The sequence below is a fragment of the Neodiprion fabricii genome, chromosome 3 (assembly GCF_021155785.1).
Source record: "Neodiprion fabricii isolate iyNeoFabr1 chromosome 3, iyNeoFabr1.1, whole genome shotgun sequence".
NCBI classification, from domain to species: Eukaryota; Metazoa; Arthropoda; class Insecta; order Hymenoptera; family Diprionidae; genus Neodiprion; species Neodiprion fabricii.
Window position 1 is genome coordinate 563,167 of NC_060241.1, and position 27,869 is coordinate 591,035.

Below are 27,869 nucleotides of genomic sequence, written 5' to 3' on the forward strand. Positions count from 1 at the left end.
TTCCCGCTTATTCGGAAAACGTTCCGTTAATTGTTAACTCTCTGGCTTAACCTTTCTCTGGCTGTAACTATTGTTAATTATCGCATTTATCGTACTTGCATCGCCAACTCTTCAGCTACTTGCTTGTCAGTAAACTTATCGCTTCTTGTTTAATATATTTGATATTATTCCTGCTTCACCTGTATAGGAAAAGGTTATTCTGAAAGGTGGATTTTACTTCTACATGCTAATTATATACGTCATATTGTACAAACTTGATTCAAGTTCGTTTTGACGGTTAATAATTTTAGGCGGATTTTCTGTGTGGGTTAGGAGAATCTCGAAGGATTTCAATTACCCTAGGAGATTTGTGGGACAGTCGTCTGGCAACACTGTTCTACACACAGGGATAGCATCCAATGCTCGCATGCGCGGCCGGGGTAAAGGCAATTCGGGTACTCTGTCTCTCTTACTCTGGACCGTGATCGGCTGAGCGTGTTCTCCGTCCAATCACGGCGCAGACCGAGAATGACAGAAGTGCACTCCCGATTTATTTATTGTGCGCAGCACGAACCATCTGCCTGTATTGTACAATATACGTATAGGATAATAATCAATCAATATTGAGATTGAAAAATTTCGGTAGCCGCATTTTATTCGTTGCTTTATTATGCAAATTCGCAATTTCATTATTAATGTTGAATCTATTTCGATTGGCTATGCAACATATGATTTAAAATAAATATTTTACAGACAGAAGCATTTTACCCCGTGATTTTACCCACTCGTCCCACTCGTATAACACTCAGTTGATATAGAGTTTTTTTTTTTTATTCGTCGAACTTTTGTCTCTGCTGTAATCATCGTCAATTATACAACAAATAATATCCGGCCTCTCGTAGACTTGACTATGTTCTTGTTATTATTATCACGTCTCAATTTTTGTATTTATAACAATTAATAAGATTTGTTAAAAATTATTTCGGGAAACTTGTTTGAAAGATCGACCAATTTTCTTTTCAAATTTCCCTGCAGGAAATAATCCTTGTTTCTAGTGGAAAATTTATTTTCAGTGTCGTTGACCGAAAAATAAATATACTTAACAATAAGTATAGTCAACGTTATTGTTGACATTTCCCCAGCCAGTTAACGGCATGGTAATAGTCATACAGAGAGTACAGAAAATTCTCTTAATCTTTTTTCCTTTAAATTATATTCAGCAAAAATAATTCATCCAAAAATGCATCTTGTTATAATCATAATATATGTGTAGTTGTTATGATACAAATGTCTTTTATACTTGCATATTAAAATTAATCAATCGGCGTTATTATTATTACACGTATTACTACAGGTTGCAGTACTTTTAGCGATTTTTTTTTTTTTGGATTGTTTTCTTTTACCTTTTGCTAAATTCCATGTCTCTGTAGAAAGATTTCTTATAATTATCTTCAATTTTGACACTGCATTCATTAACTGCGTATGCCTAATATTTAATCTGCAATTATGCATACATGTATATGTTATAATCATTGTACAGGGTGTCCCAAAAATCTCGCTACCTGGAGCTCTATATTATTTTTCAAATTTTAATTATACAGTTTCATTTACTTTCATCTACCTTAAATGTTTTATCGAGTAAACTGTGGCAGCAACATTTTTCATCTTTCTTTTTCATCGATACATGTAACAAAATATTTGGAGCACCTAGTATAATGTTATTCAACTATTTGACTATAGTCGACAATAATAATAATAATGCTAAAATTATGTATGAATATTATGATAATATGTAATTGTGTGATAGCCATGTGTAATAGTATTTCCTTGAAATTTCCCATCGTCGAACCTTATTTCCAAGCCTATACTACTTACATAATTTAGAAGATTAATTGAATTTAATTTATTATTATTACAATTTCTTTTTATCTTTATTGTTACGTTATTCTATTTATTTAATTATTTTTCTCCAAAAATACACTTTTTAAGCCACCTTGCCATTTGAAATAATCTAATACTGATAAATTAAGCTTTTGAAATCCAAATTATTGTACAATTTACTTGAGAATGGATAACGCAAACCAAAACCGCAGATAACAAAAACGATCGACTTACAATTTTTCACTTAATTTTCTTTGCATTCGGAGTTTATCATCACGTGTGGTAATCTGGAGTATTTTACACAAATGATGGAAACTTTATGATAAGAATATATCACTCGTTAGACATATTGTTTGTATGGCACAAGTTTATTTGTCATTTTCGCGATATGCGCCTTTCATCAATTTTCTACTTTTATCAATCACCTATACAAATCCACGTTTTACACAATATATGCGCGCATATGTAAACTTGTATCGGCGTCGTAAGAAGTCGGTGTTCAGAGTTTTCTTGTCGCAGTGTTAATCATTTTGATCAACTAAAGTAAAAGATGATACGAGAATGCACGTACACATGTGTATACGTGCACCAAAAAATAACACTAATCTTTGTGAAAAGATCGTCAAGTATTTCTAAGCAGCATGTACACAGTATTATGTTTCAATAAACGACTGCCGACGACTGCCTTGCCGATGGCAGGAAGGGTATCAATTGTTGTTGTTGTTGTTACTATTATTATTATTATTAATATTATTCATCTTTAGTCTCCCTATATATCATTATTCACGTATAATTAAAATATGACAACACATTACCCCCGAATGAAATTTGTCGCAAAGCATATGAGAACTGAAAAGTTCAACAAAGAAACAATAATAAGAGTGAAATAAAACGTAGATGTATAAAAAAAGTTATTTTCATTATTTTTACGAAGATTTATTGTTTTTTCTTTGTAACACCTTAGATTACATTAACATGACTGACATCTTCCAAATGATTCCAACAGCTGATTTGGGGTATCTGTTTGTCCAATTCTTTATTTACTTATTCTTTATGATTATTTCCTTTTTGTACCCATGCGTCGGTGTTGTATTAATTTTCAATTTCACGCAAAATTATAATTCATCATCGTTATCGTTTCATTTTCATTCATACATGGGTTGACTGCTGCGACTTTTTCCATGTGTTTTTATTTTCGCCTTTGTATTGAAGTCCTTGTGAAGCTAACTACAGAGCATTATTGTGACTTACAATCGATATTTGTTTCATGAAACTGTCATCGTTCCCATATTTATTAATTTTCTTACACATTTTTGGATTTTGATTTGATTAATAAAGTACACAATTATTTTGCTAAAAATATTGACCAATATTGCAACTATTGGTAGTAGTAGTTACCAATAATTTATTTGCATTACTTTTGCGACCATTTATTCAATGTTTCTTTTATTACGTAAATTATCATAAGGCAAAACGATAATCGTTCTACTTGAGTCTCATTTAGCTGCATTTTCAACACTATATTTTCTCTCAATCAATCCTTATAAACTCTTGTGTATACATGTGTTATTTATTTATTTATTCGAAACTGATTTGGGGGTGGGGCCCGGAAAAAATGTGCCAATCAATATTTTGAAGACCAACCTGGCATGAGGTTACAGAATTTTTTTTTCCCCACCACCTTGATAGTCAGTTCATATACATGAGCGTGTGTGTGTGTGTGTGTGTAAAATGTTAAAACAGACACAAGGTGCAGAAGCAAGACTTTAATTTCAAACACAGTCGACATGGATGAAGTTCATCACATTACTTTCATTGCTTCATAAAACTGCGACTGAGGGAAAAAGGAATAGTATCAATTTTGTACCTCATTCGTTCCATACTATATTTACACTGAAAATTAAATTGTTGCAATGGAAAAAATTCTTACAGTCAATTAAATTCAATATCTATCATCAGCGTTACTTTTTTACTTGGTTTAGTTTTTAAAAAATTTTTTTTAATCCTTTACTGCAAACGTAAATATGTTCAGAATTGATTTTCTATAAAAAAAAAATAATTTTTCACAATTCTGACCTACACTGCGAATAAAAGTTTTTCCTTCTTTCACGTTAGCCCAATTTATTTAATCTACATACCTAATGAATTAATTAATTAGTTAATCAGTTACTTACATATTTTGGCTACAGACGACCAGTCAGATCATTATTACTGTAACTAGGCCTGCTGAACAGCAGTTAACAAAATTAATAAGAGAAAAAAAGAAAAGCAAAATATAATAATAATACCTGATACAAAAATATCGCCGCACTCCACCTTCTAACAATTACGCGAAGTAGGTGAGAGTCTTGCGATCTTGTCTTGGACATCTTAATCAATGATTATTGTTAGAAAGTAATTACCGATTTTTTACCAGTTGCTTCATTTTTTTTCTATTTTTTTTTTTTTTCATTTCTTTTTTTCTTCCCTACAATATTCGATTACTTATATTTTAGTACACGACTGCCTTTTCATTGTAATCTACGTTCTTCACCATTTAAGGATTTTGTTTCCTTCCACTTTCGTCGCTAAATATCACTGGGTACACCTGATTATTGTTAGTCCATATCGAGCTAATTTCATTAACCACGAGGATGTATGCGTTTGTGTTGAAACAAAAAATTCATTCAAACGCTTTACAACAAATAACAGACAGACAAATAGATCTGCTGAAAAGCTGGCAGCGGTAGAGCAATCTAAAAAATTTAAGTCCAAACAAGGATTTCCAAAGCAACGAATACATCTTAACAACAAGTGATTACAATAATGTAAAGCTATGCGAAATTACTGGAATACTTAAATGAATGTGAATTAATGGAGCAAAGGTTTCAAGAATGCCAGTCACATTGGTTGGTCTAAAATGAACGGTTTATTTAATTCAATTAAAAAAAAAAATAAGAAAAAAGAAAAGATCGCATATCAACCACTGTATAATTGAAAAAAGTTATTAATGGTGAAATTGGGAACATCTTGTAAATAATCTACAAGTGAAAATTATTCAAAAAAAAAAAACACGTCGAATAAATTTCAATTGGTATGCTAATTCAAATTATGTCTTCTTTTCTCAGTTTGAGACATTAATTTTGATGTTATACAATTGAAACACATAGTTAATTTCAAACGCATTTTAACGTACAGGTACATCACAGTACCATTTCAAATCCTCGTACTGTATTTAATAGTTTGATGAAATCGACTTGTTCGATAAAATTTAGGACGTGATTCGCATTATCTGCACTTTTTTTTTTTAAACTCAAGCTGCCGATCATTTCCCATTCGCCAATTTTGATGAAAAAATTGCATTGGTGTTAATTCGTTTGAAAGTATGTACTTGAATATGAATCACAATTGTGGAAACTAACAAAATTTTTGTAAAAAACTAATAAACCGCTAAGAGGGTGATTGATCAAAGAAAAAGTTTCGTATTCCAGAAATTTTTGACAGCCGAAATTTGAGGTTCAGCATTTTGTTTCCTTCTAAGTTGCCAAAACTCGTTTGGAGAATTTAAGTGAAGAATATTACTAACTATCGTTCTTTCCGGTTTACTTTTCTCAATTCTGTCTTTCTTATTCCCATCCACAGGTACTAACATTGTTTAAACTGGTGCCCCACTGATAACGCAATGAAACACAGGACATTATGAACAACAACTAGGAACCATTCTATCATACACAATGCTCTTTTCATCATTTGCAAGTCCAGCTTACACAAGTCAAATGCATAAATTCTAGTGTCTTTACGTATTATTTATTCATTAATTTATTATTTTTCATTTGAAAGTGCGTTTCGTTTGTTTCTTTCTAGTCATCTCAATTTTTCATCTCATTTGCCTTCAATATTGGTACACATATTATATTACGAATTCGAGAATTAACCCGTTTACTTTCGCAATATATGTAATAACTAGTTACCGATCCGGAATGATGCAGGATTAGTTTTGTCTGGTTTTCATTCTCACAATCGCGTTTGGGGTAAAATATCTATGCGGTGTATTTATAGACGAAATGGATTTTCTTTTTTTTTTCTTTCTTTTAATAACGAATCATTCACTGTGAAATCCATCCATAGTTTGAAACTCAACATCGTTTCAAGATCACTTACTGTTCTACTTTGTCTTTTTTCAGATTTTTCCCTCTCCCGAAAAATCATCCTAACAAAAAATATCTGCAAACGTAAAGCGTTTCTCAATATTTATGGATTTCTTTCAATTTCGCTTGGTCATATTATCTCGAGTGTCCAATCAGTTTCTTGTTCCTTCTTGTCCGAAAAAAAGACAACACATATAATTATATATATATACATATATATACATACACACATATACATGTACATATATATATATAACCGACATTTGCGAGATGACGCGCAAGTTGACTGATGTCGAATGGTTAACCAATTACAACCATATATACAAGGAAAATGTTCAGTGTACACGGTATGAATTCACGACATGTTCCGGGTTGATTTACGTACGTATAAAAAAAAAAAAAAAAGATGAAATGAATCGAATTTGATTGACTTGATGCAGTAGTAGTTGAAATAAAATGTTATCCTCGTTATATGTCAATATTTATAGGTACGAACGATGTAACGGGGAAAAACTGGATAACCGTATTATTTCGCCATCTCACGCTAGTAAATTATGCTTTACAATACGAAAAATTAGACTATACATATAATAGTATTTCTATTACGACGCATTAACAAATTATACATAATGTTTTTGTACCCTATATAAATCAATCTATTTAAACCTCAAGTTGATTGTTTGCATTTGTGTTGATTGATTCTTTTACGCTTTTATTTTGTGGATGTGTGTGTTGTGTGTAAAGTAAACTAGACAAAGCAATACTGCAGATTCGTACCTCGTAATCATTTCCTGGGTTATTCCGACGATGAAAGAATCGAAATTAATAAAAAAATAAAAACAACAATATTAATAATAATAATGATAGTGATAATAATAATAATAATAATAATAATAATAATGTGCAGCTGTACGTCGAATACAGAGAGACAGTTGGTTGACAGATGAATTATATGGGGTATGTGAAAAAGTTCACGTTTTTTTTTCTCTAAATTTTATTCCTTCGTGTAAAATTTGTAATTTGAGCTGGCAGACTTGGCTGACCTGCAGGGAACTGAGCGCGCAGTATTACGTCGTTTACTGCGAATATGATAAGTGCGAGCCGCTACGAGAGGCAGGGATGGATGGATGGATGGATAGATGCTGGCTATTTACATCCGATATTTCAGTCTCGGTCAACCATCGGCAAGGCGATTCAACTTTTGTCCGCGCAAATTCGTGCTATTAAACACAAAGCACACAACACCGCGTTTTGCACGCCAAGAGAGGCACGCGTCGGGCGCACGCACACACTGCTCCTCCGTGCCACAAAATTCGACTCCGCGTGACACTTTCTCACGTCAGTATGTAGCGCTGTATTATCTAGAAAATAAGAGAGAGCAAAAAAGGAATAGTACGAAAACGAAAATTCAGAATTGTGAAAAACAATGAAAATCGAATCTAATTGGTAAATACTCCATGACAGTATCGAAAATCTAAGTACACATTCGAAGAGATCCTGGCAAATTGTTGACGATTAATGAATTCTGTCGAATAATTTTTCAATCATATTTGAAACCCGACAAATGAAAAGCTGGCACAAGAATACGAGTGCCGTTTTATAAAGAATCAGTGAACGCTACCTGTATAATGCAATATTTGTTACTCAACACTCGTTCTCAACGGTCTTTTATACCATTTCCGTTAAAAGAAAAAAGCGATCACATTTTAAACAAGGAATATTCAAGGGGGGTCTGATAAATGTATACAGTTTTGATATATACCTGCATGCAGATGTGCTAAAGCTTGTCTTGAAATAGAAAGAGATTGTTGGTGGCTGCTACTGCGACAACATTTTCAGACGGATGCCACGCCGTATGAAGAATCTTTTTATTAAAGTCCAGACAATCTACACTAATCTCATCCTTCTTACGTTTACCACCGGTGCATACCTGTAACAGATATTCCCACGTTATTAACATAATTTTCTATTGGACGATGAAAAAGAACTTACCACCGTGTGACTAAACATTGAATTACAAAACGAACCTTGCGTGGCTTGAGCAGTGTCTTAGGCTTGGCTATATCTCGTGCTGCTTCCAATGTTAGGTCTCGCTTCGTAGAGCGGTCAAATACTCTGAAAAAATTATTGTAGGAGCCCGTCATGATGGCTGAGTCGTTGCCGCTCCAACAACACTCAAATTTGTCAAATATGCAGTCATTCTCGTACAACGAACACAGCTTAGACCGGAGATAGTCGTGGACCTAAACAAAAGAAGAACAATTACGAATGAGTATAGAACTAAGCACGCAATAAATAAAGATTCAAAACGACAGAGGGTTATATTGAGATTGTCGAAGTATACAATGATAAATTAGATAAAAGAAAATGAATAAATAAATAACCGACAATAAACGTACATAATAACACTCTATTGGCTTCGTTTCCATGTGCAGGTCCCAGACCTTGACACTAAGGTAGTCCCTGGAGATCATATATCTACCAGAATTGCTAAGCTTGACGTCACTGATGCTGGATATTATCTCAGAGAAAAAACTCCTGTTTGTTGGATCCTCAGGCTCTTCAAAAAGTTTGCTGTGCCGATCGCATAGCGCAGCTGCTCTCATGTCGCATAGCCTAATGGTACCTTTGCTACTGCTGTAAACTAAGAGGTTGCACTCGGCCGGATGAAATTCAGCGGCAGTTATAACTTCTGTCAGCTCTTCCATGTTGGTCGGTTTAATATCTACGATGTCTGTTTATTGTGTGGTTAGGAAAAAATACTAGAGATTGATATTGATTTGTTGCTCCTACGGTTTAAAATTTACATCTGCTGTCACGGTAATTTTTTTTTTTTGTTTTTCTCGTGGGAAAAAAGAAAGGATACTGAAGCTCTGATCGGTGATTTCAAGATGCCAGAGATTTATTCTAAGATCATCGGCGCTGAGATATGTCTCCTGGTCACTATTAACACTGATACTGTTTATATGGTAGGTGTGCGCATTAGCAAATATCCGTCTAGGTGATGCTTCGACCATTAGCTCCATTGGTTTTATGGTAGGTACCTGGGGAAAAAAATTTATTAAATCACATGTCTCAATTATGTGCTTATGTTCTTGCATAAAATCTATCACTTCATTGATGGTTTGTAATAGAAATCTGACCTCAGGAAAAGTGTGAAATTCCTTTGTTCTATACTTGTTGTCAATTACTATTTTGATAAAATAGACACGTTTATACACCAGCTTATCGTTGGACAATATCTACCTTTCTATAATTTACGATCAATTATTCTGTTAATGCGAGGATTTCGCATTATCAAACGAGCATTCCTTTCTCAATCGACATTATGCCGATGCAGTATTTTATCGCGTGATGATGAGTTGAGAAAGACGAATTACATGCTAATCCGATATTACAATGTTTGGAAAGTACTATGCACGTTCTAAAAATAGGTAAAATAAAAAATAGGAGATAATTCTGCATGAAAAGAATTATTTTTAATTGGAATAAGATGATGGTGTAACGTATTTATATTATACTAATGTGATGCGCATACTTGACCTCTGCGCACGTGCCAGGCAAACGCGCTTTCCTACATCCTGATGTCTCATAATTTGTCATACTGAGAATTTAGATGCAGGAAGACTTTGTGACAGTTATTGTTTTGTTTTTCGTACTTTGGCTTTAACATGTAAATGTCGTTACAGAAAATTAATTTAAATGCACATGACTAAAAAGATTTTAATAAAATCGCATAACGTGCAAGTACTTTTTACCAAGCTACCAGAATGTCGCTACGGAAGAGAACAGTTTTTAAAGTTTTCCAATTTTCGTCTCTGTATCAATGCTTGTGATAACGAGAAGAAAAAAACAAAACTTGCTTCAATTAACGTTCAGTCGACAAATTAAGACTATTCACTCAATTGTTCGCTGGCATGTGTATACTTTAGTTTTTTTTGGCAAGTTTTCATTTCTGGCCCACGAACGGAATGCCGATTTATTTTTACAACCCCAACTGAAATTATGCGATGTGTCTGAAAGCAATTTTCGGTTGGACCGTAGAAAGTAATGAAAAGAAAATAATAGCTTGTAGAAAGAGACTAGGTTGAATTCTTACCCTGAGAGCAGTAATACAAGCTGGATCCTTAATAGCCCCATTTTCCTCCTTAGTATTATACCCTTCGACCCTCTTGTCTCTCTCGCTGACCTTCCATAATTTGATTGTTTTGTCGTTTGTTGATAGTAGAAAGTGTGCAGGATTCTTCCTCTTTAACCATCTGATTTTATTTATTTTTTCTTCTATCTCTAATGATTTTAAGTAATCGAACTCAGGTTCGTGACTTTGGAAGGTACTGTATACGTTGTACTCGCCTCTTCGAGGTATACTGTTTTTACTCTGCACATCGGAGAATGAACAAAAATAGAACAAACACCACATTAATAAAAAAAAAAAAAGAAAATATTAGACAACTTTCAACGATTGATCATTTTGATTATAAAATCGTATTTATAACGAGGCTGAAGCTAGCAGCCAAACGTCTGATTTTCATTCGAATAAGCAGGCGATGTTAGAAAAACAAAATTTTTTTGCAATACCCTGAACCAACAATACTTTTATAGAATTACGGAGATAAAACCAAATTGCATTTTTCCAATTCCAATAAGTTTAACACGTTTGGCTGTTAACTCTGGCTGCTAGCTTCAGGTTCGCGCGCCTATAGTTGGATAGTAATATTAAAAAGAAGGTCACGGCTTGCCAAGGAGAAAAGAAAATATATGCAAAATGAGGGAACCTTTGTAGCAAAACTAATGTCTATATTCCGATGTCAGCTTCCTTATTATATCGATGTAGCGCAGTTCTTTGATTGTAAAAATCTATAAGTGATGATTGAACAGGTTAGTGCCACGGTAAGGATAACGGTATCTTTTACGGTCCTACTATTTCAAGAGTGTAATGAGACAATGAAGAATCGGTAATAAGGTGTTGGTATATTTTCAAACAGTTCTCTGAATGGCTTTGCTACATTAAAAGTACGTGTATAAACTTTTTAAGGAGTAGATGTTGAATGGAATTCAAGATTTCAGGTGGGCGGAATTTTGATTACTTTTATACCAAGTAAAAGATAAATTGGGGAGTTTTTTTTTTTTTCCAGGAAAATACAATAGTGGTATTATTGCTCTGATCGTTTGGTACATTATCCTGCACACGGAACAATGAAAATATGTTAAGCCATTATTTTGTACAAATTTGAAATTAGTGGAACAGCATGTATTTACATAAAAATATGAAGAAAAAGCTTAAATACCTCATAGATTTATTTTGGAGTTACATATCGATATTCTGGTTATGATGAAACACTCTGATTTTAGTACATTTTCGCGGATCACTGTTCAATTTTTTCACCTGACATCGGTCATATAAATTACGCAGTCCAATAATCGGTACAATTTATTATAGTTTTTGTAAGTTGAGCTAGGTGAGTCTAATCGTTTTTCTTTATTTCGAGCTGAGAAGTGCGGATGTTAGCATGGTCAAATTTACATACAATAATAGAATCGAAATATCTTACACGGATATGAACATTTAATATTCAACTCACAATCGGATCCCTCTGAAAAATGACGACTCGTCCTCCTTTGTCACCGGTCGCAAGAAGGTCCCCATCGTGATTAAACTCGACACATGAGATTATGTCAGCTGGAAAACAACAATATCATAATGAAGGTTTTTGTACTCTCATGGTCGTTTGCAGCAGAATTTTTTCAGAACAAGTGAACAAGTGAAATATTATAAACCGAATCGTTGCACAAAGGACATTGCTTATCATTTTGTTTGAATTTCAAGTAATGTGCACACGTTTTAATTCTATTTTTGTATTACTCCCGATGAAGTATTGTGCAAGTTAGATAAGAGTCGCTTCGCATACCAAATTTGATAAGATAAAAGCGATAGACTGAAAAATAAAAAAAGTAACTGCGCGATTGAAAAACATAGATACAAAATAAGAAAGCGAAGAAAAAATAATCACGATAACCTTGCACTACGTACGTGTGGACAACGTGGCACGAGAGTTAAGCAGGGAGATAAAACAATTTGTATCATAGATAGATATACAAATTTTAGAAAACAACCGACAATGAACGTTAGTACCTACCGCGCGTAGGTACAAGCGACATCCTAACATCGGATTATTTGTATCTCTCAAATCTAAGGCTCGTTACATGCAGATGTGACATTTCGTTAGATGCCAACGGAACGAACTTGCGTTCAATAGTCATTGAGTGAGTGCGACGACGAGATGCGACAAACGAAAAATGAAAAGAGAAGGAGGGATAATAATATAAGTGTGTATAAATAAACTCTAGCGACGGTATCACTCACCTTCCGTAACGTCGTCTTCGAGAGTTCCCTTGACTTGCGAGAAGCACCACTGTATATCACCGTTGCCTGTAATGGAGCATGCGCATGTATGTATCAAAGAAAACCACCTTGCATGAGTATGGAACAACTTCTGTTTACATAGCACTGTACGTGTATCTATATGCATCATTATCATTAGCTCTCTGTATAGGCATTGTAATAATGATCCGGAGACTGAGTTTCTTGTATTAGCAATAAATTGTAATGGAGAATAAAATATGAAAAAAAATATATGAAAATTGCCTTCTTCAAATGTAACAATGGAATATTTACAATGCGATGGTAAGTTAGCATCAAGAGAAATTGGAACGAAAAAAAAATCTATATACACACATATATATAATACGTATGAAAATGACTATAATCAAAGAAAAGAGCAACAACAATCATCCTACTTGACGGTTCTCCGCTATCCATTTTTTTTTTTTGTTTGTTTATTTTTGTTTGTTTCTCTACCACGTTTTCGTCTGTTCCGTAGTTTATTTTTTTGTTTTTTATTTGTTTCGTGGCGTAGCCGACGAAAACATTTAGTTTCGCGGAAGATCTGGATCGGATGCAAGCGGAGAATTATGTAGTAGTAGTAGTAGTAGCGTAGTAGAAGAAGAAGAACAAGAGGAAGGAGAAGCAGCGGCAACAGCAGCAGCAGCAACAGCAGCAGAAGCGGCACACCAGCGTCAACACACGCGAGCACAGGCGCCCGTCAAATGGTAAATTTTTTTTATTTTTCTCGGGTTACAATCAAATACCGAGTAGGGCAGGCCCGTTATGCAAAAAACGCGGTTTTTCTCGTGAGTTGCGACGGGACGATTGCATCAAGGATTTCGGCCAGTGGTTTATTACTATTTAAACAAACGCGACAGAGCAACGCACCACCTGAAAATATTTCCTGTATTATAGTTTACTATTTAAAAACAGCGTATTAAACGCGCAGCCGAGCGTTCTCTCTCGCTCTCTTTCTCTCTCTCTCTCTCTCCAACATTCGGCGATAAGGTGACGGAGGGAAAAAAACCCTGCGTGAAAGCTCCGAGAGACGGAGTGAGTCCTATCTACTTACCGGCCATTTCGGCAACCGGATTTTTTTTCACACACGCGTATTCTATTTGTTACAATTGTTGGGACAGAAGGGCGGCCTGTATACCCGATAATCACTCGATAATAACCCGATGCTCGCGGATCCCTGTCACATATTAATACGGTGCCGAATATTCAACGACGTTCAATGGCGGAACTCACGAGTGTGCATAACAACTATCGGTACGTACGATGACGTCACGCCACCTTTGATTCGTTCCTTCGTTCTATTCGTTCCTCGGCCGCCGCCGCTGCTGCTGCTGTTGCTGTTGCTGCCACGGGCCAAACCACGGTGTTCTTCGACCACTCGCGCCATCTTCTCATCCTCACTTTTTTCACACGAACTTTCACGAACTTTCACGAGGTTCCGTCAGCCCGCGCTTTTCGAACCGAATGCGCGTTATCGCCACCGTTTACCGAAGACTGTTAACCCTTTCATGCCTACATTTTTCCTTACATTCGATTCACTTGAAATTTTGCACACATGTGCTTTTGGGGTCGCTGATTACGAATATGAACTTGAAATTCGAAAATTCAATATGCCAGATCTAAGGTGGCAGGCAAACATGCGACATTTTTTTCTTTACGTATATTAAGTTTGGACTAAAATTGGCAATCGAATTCTCATGATGGACTAGCAGAAAATGCTGTTTTTCGTGAAAAAAATACAAATTTCATTCGCTTCCTTACACCTCCGATTTCTCCAATGCATAAATAAATGAATTTTATATCTTTATTAGGCCTAAAAATATTTCAGGGACGATGTGGATCCAAAAAACTCTGTAGTTTTTACCAAGAAAGTAGTTTAATAGATAAAAAGATGCTTCCAGGGGTAAAAGTTTTGAAATTCTTCCGTCAACTTCGCCATGAATGCAACCTGTCCGACCTGACGAAACTAACAATATTATCAAACGAATGGTTCGAAAGCTATAATTTAAGGTTGTTGGGACAGTACTTCGTAAGTCATAATAAAATGTAGATTTTTTTTCTATTAAATAAAAAATTGGAACATGTAAGTTAATAACTTAAATATACATGTTAAATAAATGTCGTTCGACTCGATATTTTTCCGTATAAAATAAATCCGGCAACAGTGCATCTAACTGCTATACATTATTGTTGCTAGTGTGAATGAATAATGAAACAACTTAATTTCGACGCAACGGACGATTTGTAATGGTAAAAATTTATGAAATGGTACAAAACACATGATTGAATGATTGAATTTAAAAATTGGCACGTTTTTTTATCCAACGTTACCACAGTTTTACGATTCAGATATGTCATTCAAGTATGACTGATATTGTCGTGAATTTTCGATTATTTAGATTAAAATATTTACCAAAATCCACGCCAGTATACGTTTTGTATATTTTTTGCGTAATCAACGAGAGGAGATTAATATAAATTACAATTTATTGTATTGTTATATTTAGCAGTTGTGGTCAAATTGTATCAATAACGTGCATTTTAAACAAGATTCCATATTAACTTCATGGTAAATATCTAATTTTTAATAATTAATTACACAAAAACTACACGTCAGATCTTTTTCAGAAAATTATTTTATAAGTATTTACTACCAATGAATAACATATTAATTCAGTTTTTTATCGTTACATTGCTCTAATGTCCGAACAACCTTAAATTATGATAACATGTTGTTCAGTAAAATGGAACTCGATTCGTTATCGACGTACCTTATAAACCATTAATTACAGGTCATAATTTCCTTGTTTCGACTGCACTGCTCACAGCTAACTGTACAATGCTAATATTTACCAGAAATAAAATAATTCTTGGACCTGACATCTTTGATTTATATTTCTGTATTCTCACCGATCGTTTTGTCACGCAACATTTCTGAATAGGCAATAATAATAACTATAGTAATGATGCAAAAGAAGCAGTTGATGAATCAGTTATACGAAGAAAACTGTAGGTATATAAGTGACAAACCTAACAACTGTGTCAATTTTTCGTGTAACTCCTCCAGGGATGAAAATAACGGACCATTTCTTGTTAGCGGGGCTTTCAGACCGTGCGGAAAACTTTCCATGACTTTTATGTGTGAATAACAGTATGATACGTTTATTATCGCTGAATTATTCCAAGAAAACCAATTTTCTCTTTTCTAATTTGTTTACAAGTTTTTCACGCGTCAGCAGAACTTTTTTGAATGTGGAAAACTTTCACTTTACATTGTGATAATTTAGCACTTTTATGAAAAATTGTCTTTTAACACGTGCTATGAACATTGGCAGATGCATCATATACAACGATAAATATCTTATTTATCGTGTATTGTCCTGCGTGTATAAATATAACCAATTTTCAAGGGGATGACAATTCCATTCGTCGAAACTGTTCGAGTACAATAAAAATACGAATGCGTTTCGAACACTTTTAGCTCCTACATTTGTCTATGTACTACATATAAATATCAATAGTTGAGATCGTTACCACCCACGTCAAATAACAATTATTATTATCATTATTAAATTTATTCTATATTCATTCGACAAGTTTCTAGTTTATAATTTACGGTATATGATTTTTCTTTTACGGGCAGTTTTCGACTGATGTTCGTGAAATTATGGATCTGGTCCAGGGACCGACTGGTAACCCAGGCACGATCTGTCTCGAGTTGCGGATCGGTAGAGGCGCTTACGTTACCGAAGAAATTAGCAAATATCAGCTAATTATCAAAGCTCTAACAACAAGACTTGGCGCGACTTAGCGTCGAACCATGTTCCATGTTATTTATTTACCTTATATGTATACCTACCTACCTACCTATGCCTCGAACCAAGCTATTCCCAGTTGGCGTATAGACGAGTAGTTAGAAAACGAAATACGAAATCACATAGGAGATCATTTATGTTATACCGATAAGGTGTCGCCGAACACGATAATTTATAAACTTTCGAACAAATTTAATGAGAAAAATTTGAAACCCTTCCAAATCGAACGCCTTCGTGTTCAGAATGTAAAAGTAGTAGGGAGGGAGAGAAAAAAAAGACAAGCATCCTGATTCGTACACTGTTATAATAGTTACAATTACTCACGAAAATTTCTCTCGGTGTCATGTGAAATCTTTGGATTTTTAATTGGTGGTCCACGGTTGAACGAAGCTCCCGCACTTACGTCGTCACAACAATTAGAATGATCTACTGAAACGGATCTTAAACGGCCTCTAGTGTTCATCTTTACCACCGAGAACACGTTCTGAAACCGCGATCAGAGTCAGCGCACGCGATTTGACCTTACGAGAGTCTCAAAGGCTATGGTTTCCGACATATTATACACATACATATACATGATAATAGCAGTAATACACGCCGCCAGGACAGACAACGTATGTGTATACATAAGCCCCGAACTTTCAGGCAAATTGAACATGACAATATCAACACAATAGTGACGATAACAACAATTTTTCGCTTTCAAGAGGGCGACTCAATCTTCATTCTTATACCAACTAAGAAATATGTACTATACGTGTGATTACATGATGTAAGTGACGCTAAGAATTTACTCCGACGAGTGGAGAAATTGCGGACCGAGTAACGTTTGCTACGCGATATTCCAAAGTATTTCCGCCTCTTCGCGGTCTACTTAAAAATTATCTTTAATTTTTTTTTATACCTACGATTGAATCATAGTATCTATACAGATGCGTGCGTACATACACACATATGCACGCGCTCGTGCACGCAATACGTTATATACGTTCGATATTTCATTTGAAACGTGTTAAAACCGGGACAAAATGTAAACACACAGTGGTCACTAGGTGCAATCGTGCTAACAGGATATCCATACAAGGTCTCCGACGTATTCGTATATCGTGCGTTTTCGTGAATGCGCACCATGAGATCGACTCTGAGCAGCTCTGCTGTTCAGTTTTTAGCACGTGGCTGATGCGAAACTCGGATCTGCTCACAGAGTGGACTTGTATCCTGAATTGCCCATAATTAGGGGACCCCTGTTGCGCATCCACAAAAACTCGACTCGAAAAGTCTTAAGCTTTTGATCCGCACAAACGTAACTTCATAAAAAAAAAAAAAAAAAAAAACACACGCATGCACGCGTGCGTTATATGACAAACGAAATGGGCATGTAATTATAAGTATTATGTATTCGCGGTTACGTTTCATAGGTATAATTGATGCGTGACGCAGTGCCTCGCCTGCTCATAGGCAACTTACATTACATGATGCCGATCTGGCATCCCATATTTTAACTAACAATAATTCGACTACGCACGCCGAATTGACAATACTTATCCAAGCGTTATCTGCCGGTAAATTTAATCTATGTATACGTATTACTTATCACGGATCGTACTCGCCTCAGGTAATAAAACGCGTAACCGAGCGCGCAAGTGATAATAATAAATGATCTCGTGACAACGCCTAAGCAGTAGACAACCGAAGTTGACGTTGCGTACCGCGGTATAATCGTTATCGACGGAGGAAAAAAAAAAAGAGCGAATAGAAGGTATCGAAAAAATTACGCACGATGGCTTACTTACCACTCCTTTTATTCACAGCCGTGTTAATCATCGAGCCAAGCTTCGTGAGGCTCGACTGTCTCATAATTCCCGAAGGGTTCTTCATGTTGTGTTTAGACGGAGGCGGTATCGCTGTTACCGGTGCGGTCTTCGATCTACCGATCAAGGCTCCGCTCCGACAATTCGTATTCGGCCCTGTGCTGGGGGGCCGCTGCGGCGGGGCCCCCCAAAGGCCGACAACGCCCGCGTGACGCGTCTTGAAACAATCGGATCTCTCCGTCCCTCCGTGGGAGGAATTTTCCCCTTTCCGGTCGGCACTATTCTCCGCTTATATCGTGCCTGTGACAAAAATCAACGACAACGTGTATAAATTTCATCAATATTGTGCAATAATTCACCACATTACCGACAGTTTTTCGCCCACGCTTACATACACCATAGAATAGGAAGGCGAAAGCCGCCTGTGCTCAGGCAACTGCAATCGCGTGAATCGTACAAATTGCCTACGTATAGGCTAATTTGTCCATGATTCGCCTGTGCATAGGCAACCGCAATCTCAAAAATTGTATAAATAACCTAGGTGTATACGTATTTGCCGATAATAATTTTCCCGTAGTACACAAAAACGTTAAAATGGCATAAGCGCAACGTACGTGGGGCAAATATCGGGAAATGAAAATAAACGAATAAATAAAAAGAACGTAGGTTTTGTAAATGAATTTAAAAAAAATAAAAATGTTCGCTACGTAAGCGAATAAGTATAACGATATTGAGTCCAGGACAAACTGTGCGCACAGAACCTGGGCATTTTATTGCGGTTGTGGTCGATTCAGAGAGCAACGACGTAGTTGTACAGCAACAGGTTGAGGAAGAGCCAGCGGAAGTAAGCACGGAAAGAGAAGGAGGGGAAAGAAAGAGGGGAAGACTGAAAAGGTCTTGGCAAGAACTTATTGCATACATTTATACAAGTGCCGTTCGTTCGTGCTTCCGTGCAGTAGCGAAGAGGCTCGATAGACTCTGAAAAGTCTTCAAAGGATCGGGTAATGGGGCCTGCGGTGTAAGCGAAATAAAGACAAAGAAAGAAAGAGATGAAAAAAGGGGGGGAAACGAGCTGAGTAAGAGGTTCTTTGCACGGTTTACAACGCGCGTAGGTACTTCTGGTCATTATAATACAGGATCACGACGAACGCGGGAAAAAGGTGTATCCTTTGATTATATCTTAATTATTTCTCTGGCGTTTTACGTTTTTACTTAAATATGCGGACGTTTGGAAGAAACAAATTTCCACCTGCTCACCTTGCAGTCTCTGTGTATTATCCAGGCGTCATATTTTGTACGTAACCCTTTCGAAACGGCTGTGTGATCCTCAGGGTGGCCGCGGTAGAGCCGGTAATTCCTACGAGGAACGGTAATTCCTTCAAGCTCGAAGCCTGGCTGCTCTTCAAGCTGGAAAATCTGTAACGCGATAATTAGGCAACCGGTAAAAATGAATCATACACAGTAAACGGTTGTATACAACACTACATGCACGTGGATAAAAATAACGCTTGGAAAATTATTTTTACGCTAGACGCCTATATTCTACTGACATTGTCGTGACACAATACATGTACCGGTTACAGCTGGTTTTAGGTTGGTTTAGACAATTTGACGGGAAGCATTAAGAGTAGAATTGGCCGCATCTCGTCTCTATTTTTTCATTTTCTTTACACGATGTATTTTACAATTCCTTTCTTCTCCTTCGCTTTTTTTTCTTAAATTCAGATTCTAGGAGAACCACCCCCCCCCCCCCCCCCCCCCCACTTTGCACGGGCTATATGGAAGCTATTTATACTCGAATATTTCTATTGCACCACATTATATATATGCATATACATATAATATATATACACATAAACACACACCCACACACGCTATGCTATGAAATGAAGATGCGCGTTGGAAAGAAGAGGAAAACAAACAAAATTGTATTTTTGTCGCGGTGATCACGCGAAGACGAGTGGGCTAAAAATATCCAGCATGTCAAGAAATGATGGCAAATTAGATTCGACATGTGAGTTAATTTTTGATAGATCGTGTGAATCGACAGAGTTGTATTACGGCACTGGTTTCGGATATACGTAATTGACGCTCGATATGGGTAAAAGAGGTCTCAAAGTTCATACAAGTCTTGACTTGCAGGAACTTTCATTTAAAAGGTTTTCCAGGAAAAGGAGATAGACAGATAGACAGATAGATAGATAGATAAGACAGAGAGAGAGAGAGAGAGAGAGAGAGAGAGTTATGAGTACGTAGCGATACAGGGCTGGAGGAAATACTCTGGCTGCCCTATGACATGCCTATATACAGCTGCTCGATTGATCTAAAATGCCAAAGGCTTGTGAGAGCGGAATTTAGTCTTGGAAATTGGATGAATAATTCATCCTGCATCCCTTTATACATCGGAAGAAGCGAACAGCGTGAGCTTGATTGCTGCCGCCATCGCGCCAGCGCCTTCCAATATACGCACGTACTTGCTTACACTTTTGCCCCTAGATTTGCCGATTACCACGCCGAGGTGTAAGTAAAGTTGTTTTCAACGGAGTATAACAAAGTGTTGTAAATAATGTGTAAAACGTTATTAGGCGCCATCAACCGTCCGTCCAACATATAAAATACTGATCTCGAGGAAAGATTGACTGCGTTAAATAACGAATTTACATTCCCATCGACTGGGAATTGTTCTTTCCAATTCCGTGCATAACTTCGTAACGTATTAAAAGTTAGTATATGTATAAGAACGAATTCTTGCGTGCAAGACGAAAATAAAAAAAAAGAAGAGGAAAGAGTGAGTGTGCAAAGCGGAAGATTTTTTCTCTCTTGTTATTGTGTCGCCAGCGGTGCGATGAAATAATGCAGAGCTAAATCCGGTTGAATTCGGATTCAATATAGTCAATTGAACGCGGCCGTATAGTTTGCGTGGCTATGGCTATAACGACGAAGAGTGACCAACGCGTAAGAATAACGCAGCCGGTATCCGAAATCCGAATGAAATCTTACATGCGTCGACCGAAGGAGATGCTTCGATTTGGAAAGAAGCTAGCCGTATATACGGAAATATCGCCGCGCTGTATCGAGAAGATTTCAGATCCCGGATCTCGCGTCAATTACATGTAAAATTCCCTGACATTTCCCGATTTTCCAAACGAAAATAGACATATTTTCAGAACTGATTTCAACCTAACTTCACTCACAAATTCACCTCCCTTTTCATGCAAATTGGTTAAAAGTTGGACGTCAGATGTTTACGTCGCAGGTTAAAATAGCCCAATTTTTCCCAGATTTACGCGACAGCGAGACACCCCGACTTACGGGACAATATCTAAATCGCGCACGGTACAATGTCGGATAGCGGATATAAGAAGAGGAATGAACGACTGTTCCTGAAACGACTTTTGACCTCTTAGCGGGTTATAAAACTGTAATAACGATTTTCTTCGGCTCTATAAGCACGGTTTTCTAGTCTACGGTGTCGTGATCCGCGTTTGTCTAGACGCTTTTAAATCGATATCATTCACGGTATAAGGCTGATATTATGTTCCAACTTGTACATGATCTTGTACATCCGAGTATGAGGACGCCAAGTTCTCGCTACATTCGTCGTCTTTCTGTACCTGCCTGTGATCCTCGTGCATGCGCGGAGTTTAATGCACTTTCAATCACCATGGCGTGACGTAACGAACGATGGGAATACCGAATGTCACGTAATACACGTCACATATATATGTATCTCTTACGCGCAGAGTTTCTTGCCGCAAAACTGCGAATAAATGCGAAAAAGAAAACACGCGCGAAGACTTACGATCATAGATATAATTTACACTTGTTCGGATTCTAAGCGTATTCTGTTATACATTTGTATACCTATATATATGTGTATATACACATGTAGTATTAACGCGATACGATACGCTACGCAGGACTACGCTAATCAATTTTGCACCAACGACGTGATTCAATGATTGAATTCGTTGGGAGTTAAGTTATAATTACATAAATCATGAAATCTAATTGAACAATTACGACACCCAAACAAAGGAAAAGAGATATCGAAAAATGTTACACATTATTGTGCTCAGTCAACTTTTATAACAAGATAGTATAAAAATTTGTGGAGTTTGGAATCAAGATTTCAATATTCAAGATGGTAGATCCAGTATGATGCACTCTAATTTGAAAATTTGATCGAACTCGATCGAAAAACTCTATTCAGGGTCGCCGATTAGATTCGTCATACTGATTTTTCAAAATCCGATTTCAGATTCGTAATCAGCGAGTCCGAAAACTGGTAATTTATGCAAAACGTGCGTATGCGTAGAGAGATGTAACTGTCTCAAAGATGAATTATTCCTTCAATTTTCAAATTTTTTTTCAATCACTTTCTTTCCAACAGTAACAACTTCCAATACTTCGAGTATTGATAACCTGTCAGCGTACCGTCAGAAATACCAAAAAACCGCAAAAATAAATGTTGAAATTCTCTATAAATTCAAAAAATGAATGTCAAATAGGCGGCAAGAATACTTACCACCACGACTCAAAGGGTTAAGGTGAACGTGCCCAAACAATATGTGAAATAAAAAGGTGCGAAGGAAATTATTCGACCTAGTTTGAGCCGTTTCGAACAATACATACCATGAGGTATGTGTCTCGGGCAACTTACGAGGGTCAGTTAGTTGTAAGTGCCTGGCACACACGTCTTGGTACGCGCGGCAATTGGCAATAGGTGAAGTGTATAATTAAGGGTCCGGAGGGAGCGGGAGGAGAGGGCAGAGAGGAGGGGGGGGGGGGGGGGCAGCACTTTCGGCAGGTACAAGGTATATATACAAAAGTTATTATCATTTTTAACATGCGCTCTAGGCTCACGGCAGGCTGGCGTTTTACTTATGTTCTTGACTCGGTCAAGGCGATCCCCGTATATGTAACATGTATCCCCGATGCTCAAACTGTGCCACCACTGGTCGCTAATTCTTTCTTTCTCTTATAAGTTGCAACACGTGGACATCCACGTCAAGGTTCACGCTCACGATCAGACATCTTTTGCGCGTGCTTGTCGTGCGAGTATGTACTCGTATAATGCAACATAATCGAAATCTACACGCTAAACAGGTTTCGAAAAAAAAAAAAAAAAAGGTCATGCTTTCGAGGAGAAGTCCAAACACATGATTGAGAAATATTCTAATCGTACGAATAGACACGAGGCGGAACAATTAATAAAAAGGGTCGTCAGAGTGTTTGTAATGCGAGGCTGAGAACAGGGCGGAAAAGAAAAAAATAAATAAATAATCCCGTGCAGTATACGGTAAATAGAGGGAGGCGGATAGATAAATCCTTGAAGCAATATGATGATGATAATTAAATATACCGCAAACATTTGCACATTAGAATCCCACGGCACTGTTGGTGTAATTATAATCAAATTAATAAGCTTCTGGTTCGCTCTCTTTCTCTCTTTTACATTAAATGTCTTGTGAATAGCAATTTCTCTTACATAATTCTTCCAATTTCCCATATAAATCGAGTCTTTTAACCCTTTGAGTCATAGTGGTAAGTATTCCTACCATCTGTTTTAAATCCATTTTTTATATATTTAGAAAACTTTTCAACATATTTCTATGCGGTTTTTTTTGCTATTTCTGATCGTATACTACAATAGGTTTTCAATACTCTAGAGTAATTGCTGCGGTATAATCTAAGTTATTATTGTTAGAAACAAATTGATTGGAAAAAATCGTAAAAAACGAAGGCGTAATTCATTTTCGGTAAAGTTACTCCTCTACACATACACGTATTTTACATAAGTTATAAGTTTTTGGAGACGCTAATTGCGAATCGGAAATCGGGTTTAAAAAATTCAAGATAGCGGATCCGATATGGCGGACCAAAATTTCAAATTCTATCAAATCCGGAAAAGAAACTCTGTCCAAGGATAGTTGGGGTCGCTGATTGCGAATTTGAAATCAGATTTTGAAAATTCAGCATGACGAATCGAATCAGCGACCCCAAAAACTCCTGCACAGCTTTTTTTCACCGGATTCGATCAAATTTGAAATTTTCGCGCACCATATCGGATCCAGGACCTGAAATTTTTCAAGTCTGTTTTCAGATTCGCAATCAGCGACCCCAAAAATCACAGAATTCTATCTTTTAATAAAACTTAACTCAGCACAATAATGTGTGACTGATCGCAGGTTTAAATTGCCACACACGTATACATCTACGTATATGCAAGAACTTGAAGCACAACACGTGCAAGTTTTGACACAGGTATGTGTATATATATGCCGCAGGTACGTATAACAAGAAACGAGCACGACCCTTCCTTCATATTGATTATACCGCTCTCCCGCGAATAAAGACATCGGTTTTTCGCACAGCCGTAACGCTGCAGGTTACCCTGGACTGTATTTACGTGTGTATGCACAACCTGTACGTACAAGTCTGGCTAATAGAGAGGATACGTGTAATCTGGATCTACCCCGGTATTTCGAGTCAAGAAGCTGGAGCTGTTGGAGCAGATACGAAGGGACGAGAAACGAGAGCCTGAAATCAGGCCGAACAATATTTTTTACGGGGAGACTCCCTTTTCTATGCAGTCAATACATATGCGGTACATGTATTGAATAACCGTGTCATTTGTGTGTGCGTGTGTGCGTGCACATTTTTTTTCGTCATCTCATACAAATGATACGGTTATTCAGTCCCCGGATATATTCATTGCTGATATGTAGTTCGGAATTTGCGCGAATCTGTAAGTACGCGTATACCTACGCGACTCGACGCTGGATTCAGCGTGCTGAAAAGATTAACTTATTACGAACGACAAGCGTTAATTGGAGTTTATACCATTGTATCGAGAAAATGCCACGCGCGGCCAACTCGCTACAGTTTCGGTGTCCGGCTTAATATCGTTACTATCGACTAACCGTCAACCACGCGTTAATTGGACGGTGCTTCTTCCGAAACGAATAAGCTATAGACGTCATCGATACGTGAATCACGGTATATACGTGTCACAGAGAGCTAACAATAAGCCTTGAATGCTAAAAAAATATCCATGTCTTTTACGATTTTCTATGCTTGGATCGTAATATAAGGTAACGGTTCTAAATTCTCTATATTTCTACATCGTGTGCAGATTATAACGTGCGGTTCAACACCCACAGTTACGTAAAACTTTCATTCGCAAGAAATTTATTTGTATAATCAATAAAAAAAACATTACATTTTTTTACACCTGTGTCTACATATTGTATGTACCATGGTTCGTTTACAGTCGTAGGAAATTTCGTCTGTTTTACAAATGACGCGATATACGATGCTGTAAAACATAATATTATTACATGAAAGTACTAAAGAATAATAATTACGTTCGGAACATTTCTCAAAACGCCGATAATAATCAATTATACATATAAATATAACGTTTCATTGATTATTTTTCTATCTTCTGCACATGTTCCTTCTTTTCGTTAAATCTTTTCTCTTTCGATTACGTGAGATGATTTTTTTTTTTTTTTTTTCTCCAAATCTTTTTTCCTCGCTATTTCATGTAAGTACCTGCAAGCCGTCACCTCGGCACTGAAGTGAAAACGAACTTGAGGAGAGGAACGAGCAACGGAGTAGCTAATTGCAGCAGGTAGGTACGTACTTACGTACATACGTACACTTTGCCTCGCACCCACCCGCCTAAATATACTTGCTAAAAAAACAAGCGAGGGAAAAGTTGGTGGAGTTAGGGTGTTGAAAGAGAAAGAGAGCGCGAACGTGCTGCGGTATAAATTGTTTTAGTTTCAGGGTCGTGTAATTTGACATTCAGCAAACGTTTACTCAACGAACTACATAGGTATGTGTATACAGTTCAGTACTGTATAGGCAGCAGCGGTAAGTACCGTTAAAATAATAGACGGAGCAAGAATTATGTAAAATAAAGAAAAAAAAAAAAATTTAAAAAAAGGGAAAACAAAACTGTAATACAGGTATAACAGTCAGCTGTAATTTGAAAATACTCGTGGATGTGATTAACTTGTACAATACGTACGTATGGATAAAAAGTTCCTAGACTTTGTTTTAACATGTAACCTACTGTCTCATCGTCGTACTTATATCCAGCGACGCTAATTATCTGGTAGTATAGACGGCTGTAAAAGTCGTCTCTTTTAGTCTACAAGCAGAAATGAGAGGTAAAAAAAAAAAGGATAGAAAAACAACAAGGAGTCCAGGATTCGTGATTTTTTTCTTTCTTTTCTTACTTTATCGTTTCGATATTTGCATGTTTGAATAGTGAGAAGAAAAAAAAATGTAAGTAATTCAACTCGATCGCGTGCAGCGTATAGCGGAGGAGGAACAATTACGGATTGGTATTCCAACGAGGAAGGCGAATGATAATGGTCGAAAAACAATTTTTTCGTACGTCTCGCCGATAGCACAAATCGCGATGTGGTAGCCAATAATAACATTGTCTTATTTATTACGTAGAGCGTTAGCCTCGTGTTAAAAATTTCATTATCAAACCGCACGAACGACGCCAACGAAAATACAGCGCGTGTGCGGAGGAAACTCGCGAGATCAGTTGAACAGGAAGACCACCTTTAAGGAAAATACGTTCACATATAAGGAATTTCCGAGGCCTGCGCGTCGAGTCGCTTTTCTTGGCTTCGCTGATTGCGAGTATAGTGAGGTAAATTGACAGCCGGCGTAAATAAGCAAACGCGATGATGGACACGAGGATGCGCGGTATAACTACCACCCTGGTGCAAATTTCTATCACTAAGAATTTTTTGAAAAATTAAAAAATCTTGTATCATTTCGTAAAAAGTTATTGATTTTCGCTAAAAATTGTAGTATCTTGTGATACAAATTTTCACGAAAGTTCTTATACGAAACTATGGATATTTACAATTTCGTGAGAGAACAATTTTTACTATACAAAATTATACGAAATGTCTCCATTTTCCGAAAAATTCGTAGAAATCATTTTATCAGATGCGTAACGTACGCGCGAGCCTGATTTGCAGATTGTCAGAGCCACGATGATTTACTTGAGTCAAACCTCTCGTTCGAACGGAACTTACCTAGAGGTATAGAAAAAATGAAATATTTACGTACTTATTCTTTTCATTTGGCGACAATTTAATGCAATTGCGAAAATTATTCTAGTTACAGAACGTGACCGATCGATTTTGTGACAAGGGTTGCATCGAGACATTTACAACACGTGACATCACTAAAGCATAACGAAAATTTGCGGAATTCGGAGTAAAATGATGGCACGACAATGTATATAATTACGTCAAAGTGCAAAAAGGTCCTTTTAAAACTCGACGTTGCATCATCGATATAATTTATATAAAATATCGACAAGTGTAAACATAACATGGAGGAGATGATGGCGAGGGAGAAATCCGATAAATTTGTGCATAATGTACATACTATGGAGCTATCCTCCATAGTATATACCTAGTAGAGTAATAGATTCGTTTCGCTAGTCCCTGCAATGAAATTGTTGCCATCGAGGAGGAGCGCGGATCAGAGCGAGAGTGAGAGAGTAAGAAAGAGAGATGGAAGCGTAGGGCGAATCACAAAATATCGTACCTTTATAGTATATGCCTCGGGGTGAATCCCTCGTTGCACAGAAACACAGCGGCGGAAGCAGAACTAAAAAATACGCAGTCGTCCACAATTAGCGGCACTGTTTCACTCGCATTCGGAGCACGTTGCTAGATTTACGAATATTATACATACGTGGATATGGGTATTGTACACAGGTATATCGCGTTACTGACACGAATCGGAAAACCGCCAGAGATCGACGAACCGCCGTCTTACCGTAACTGTTTACTACTGACTGCTA

General features: G+C 36.8%; 1 protein-coding gene across 6 annotated transcripts; it reads right to left on the reverse strand.

The window, feature by feature from the left end:
- Positions 1-1,343: 1,343 nt before the first annotated feature.
- LOC124177908 (protein phosphatase PP2A 55 kDa regulatory subunit) lies at positions 1,344-27,865 on the reverse strand. 6 transcript variants are annotated; one of them, XM_046560856.1, is made up of 11 exons: positions 27,611-27,865; positions 19,274-19,432; positions 17,999-18,316; positions 12,352-12,417; positions 11,570-11,667; positions 10,087-10,365; positions 8,854-9,031; positions 8,387-8,721; positions 8,015-8,230; positions 7,750-7,917; positions 1,344-7,348 (listed from the first exon to the last, which is right to left on the reverse strand). In XM_046560856.1, the coding sequence occupies exons 3-10, from the start codon at positions 18,081-18,083 to the stop codon at positions 7,765-7,767; spliced, it is 1,410 nt and encodes a 469-aa protein (XP_046416812.1). In that variant the 5' UTR covers positions 18,084-18,316; positions 19,274-19,432; positions 27,611-27,865; the 3' UTR covers positions 1,344-7,348; positions 7,750-7,764. The 6 variants fall into 6 exon arrangements, with proteins under 6 accessions (XP_046416812.1, XP_046416810.1, XP_046416811.1 ...); XM_046560854.1 differs by lacking the exons at positions 17,999-18,316; positions 19,274-19,432; positions 27,611-27,865 and adding an exon at positions 16,530-16,726; XM_046560855.1 differs by lacking the exons at positions 17,999-18,316; positions 19,274-19,432; positions 27,611-27,865 and adding an exon at positions 15,421-16,108.
- Positions 27,866-27,869: the final 4 nt, after the last annotated feature.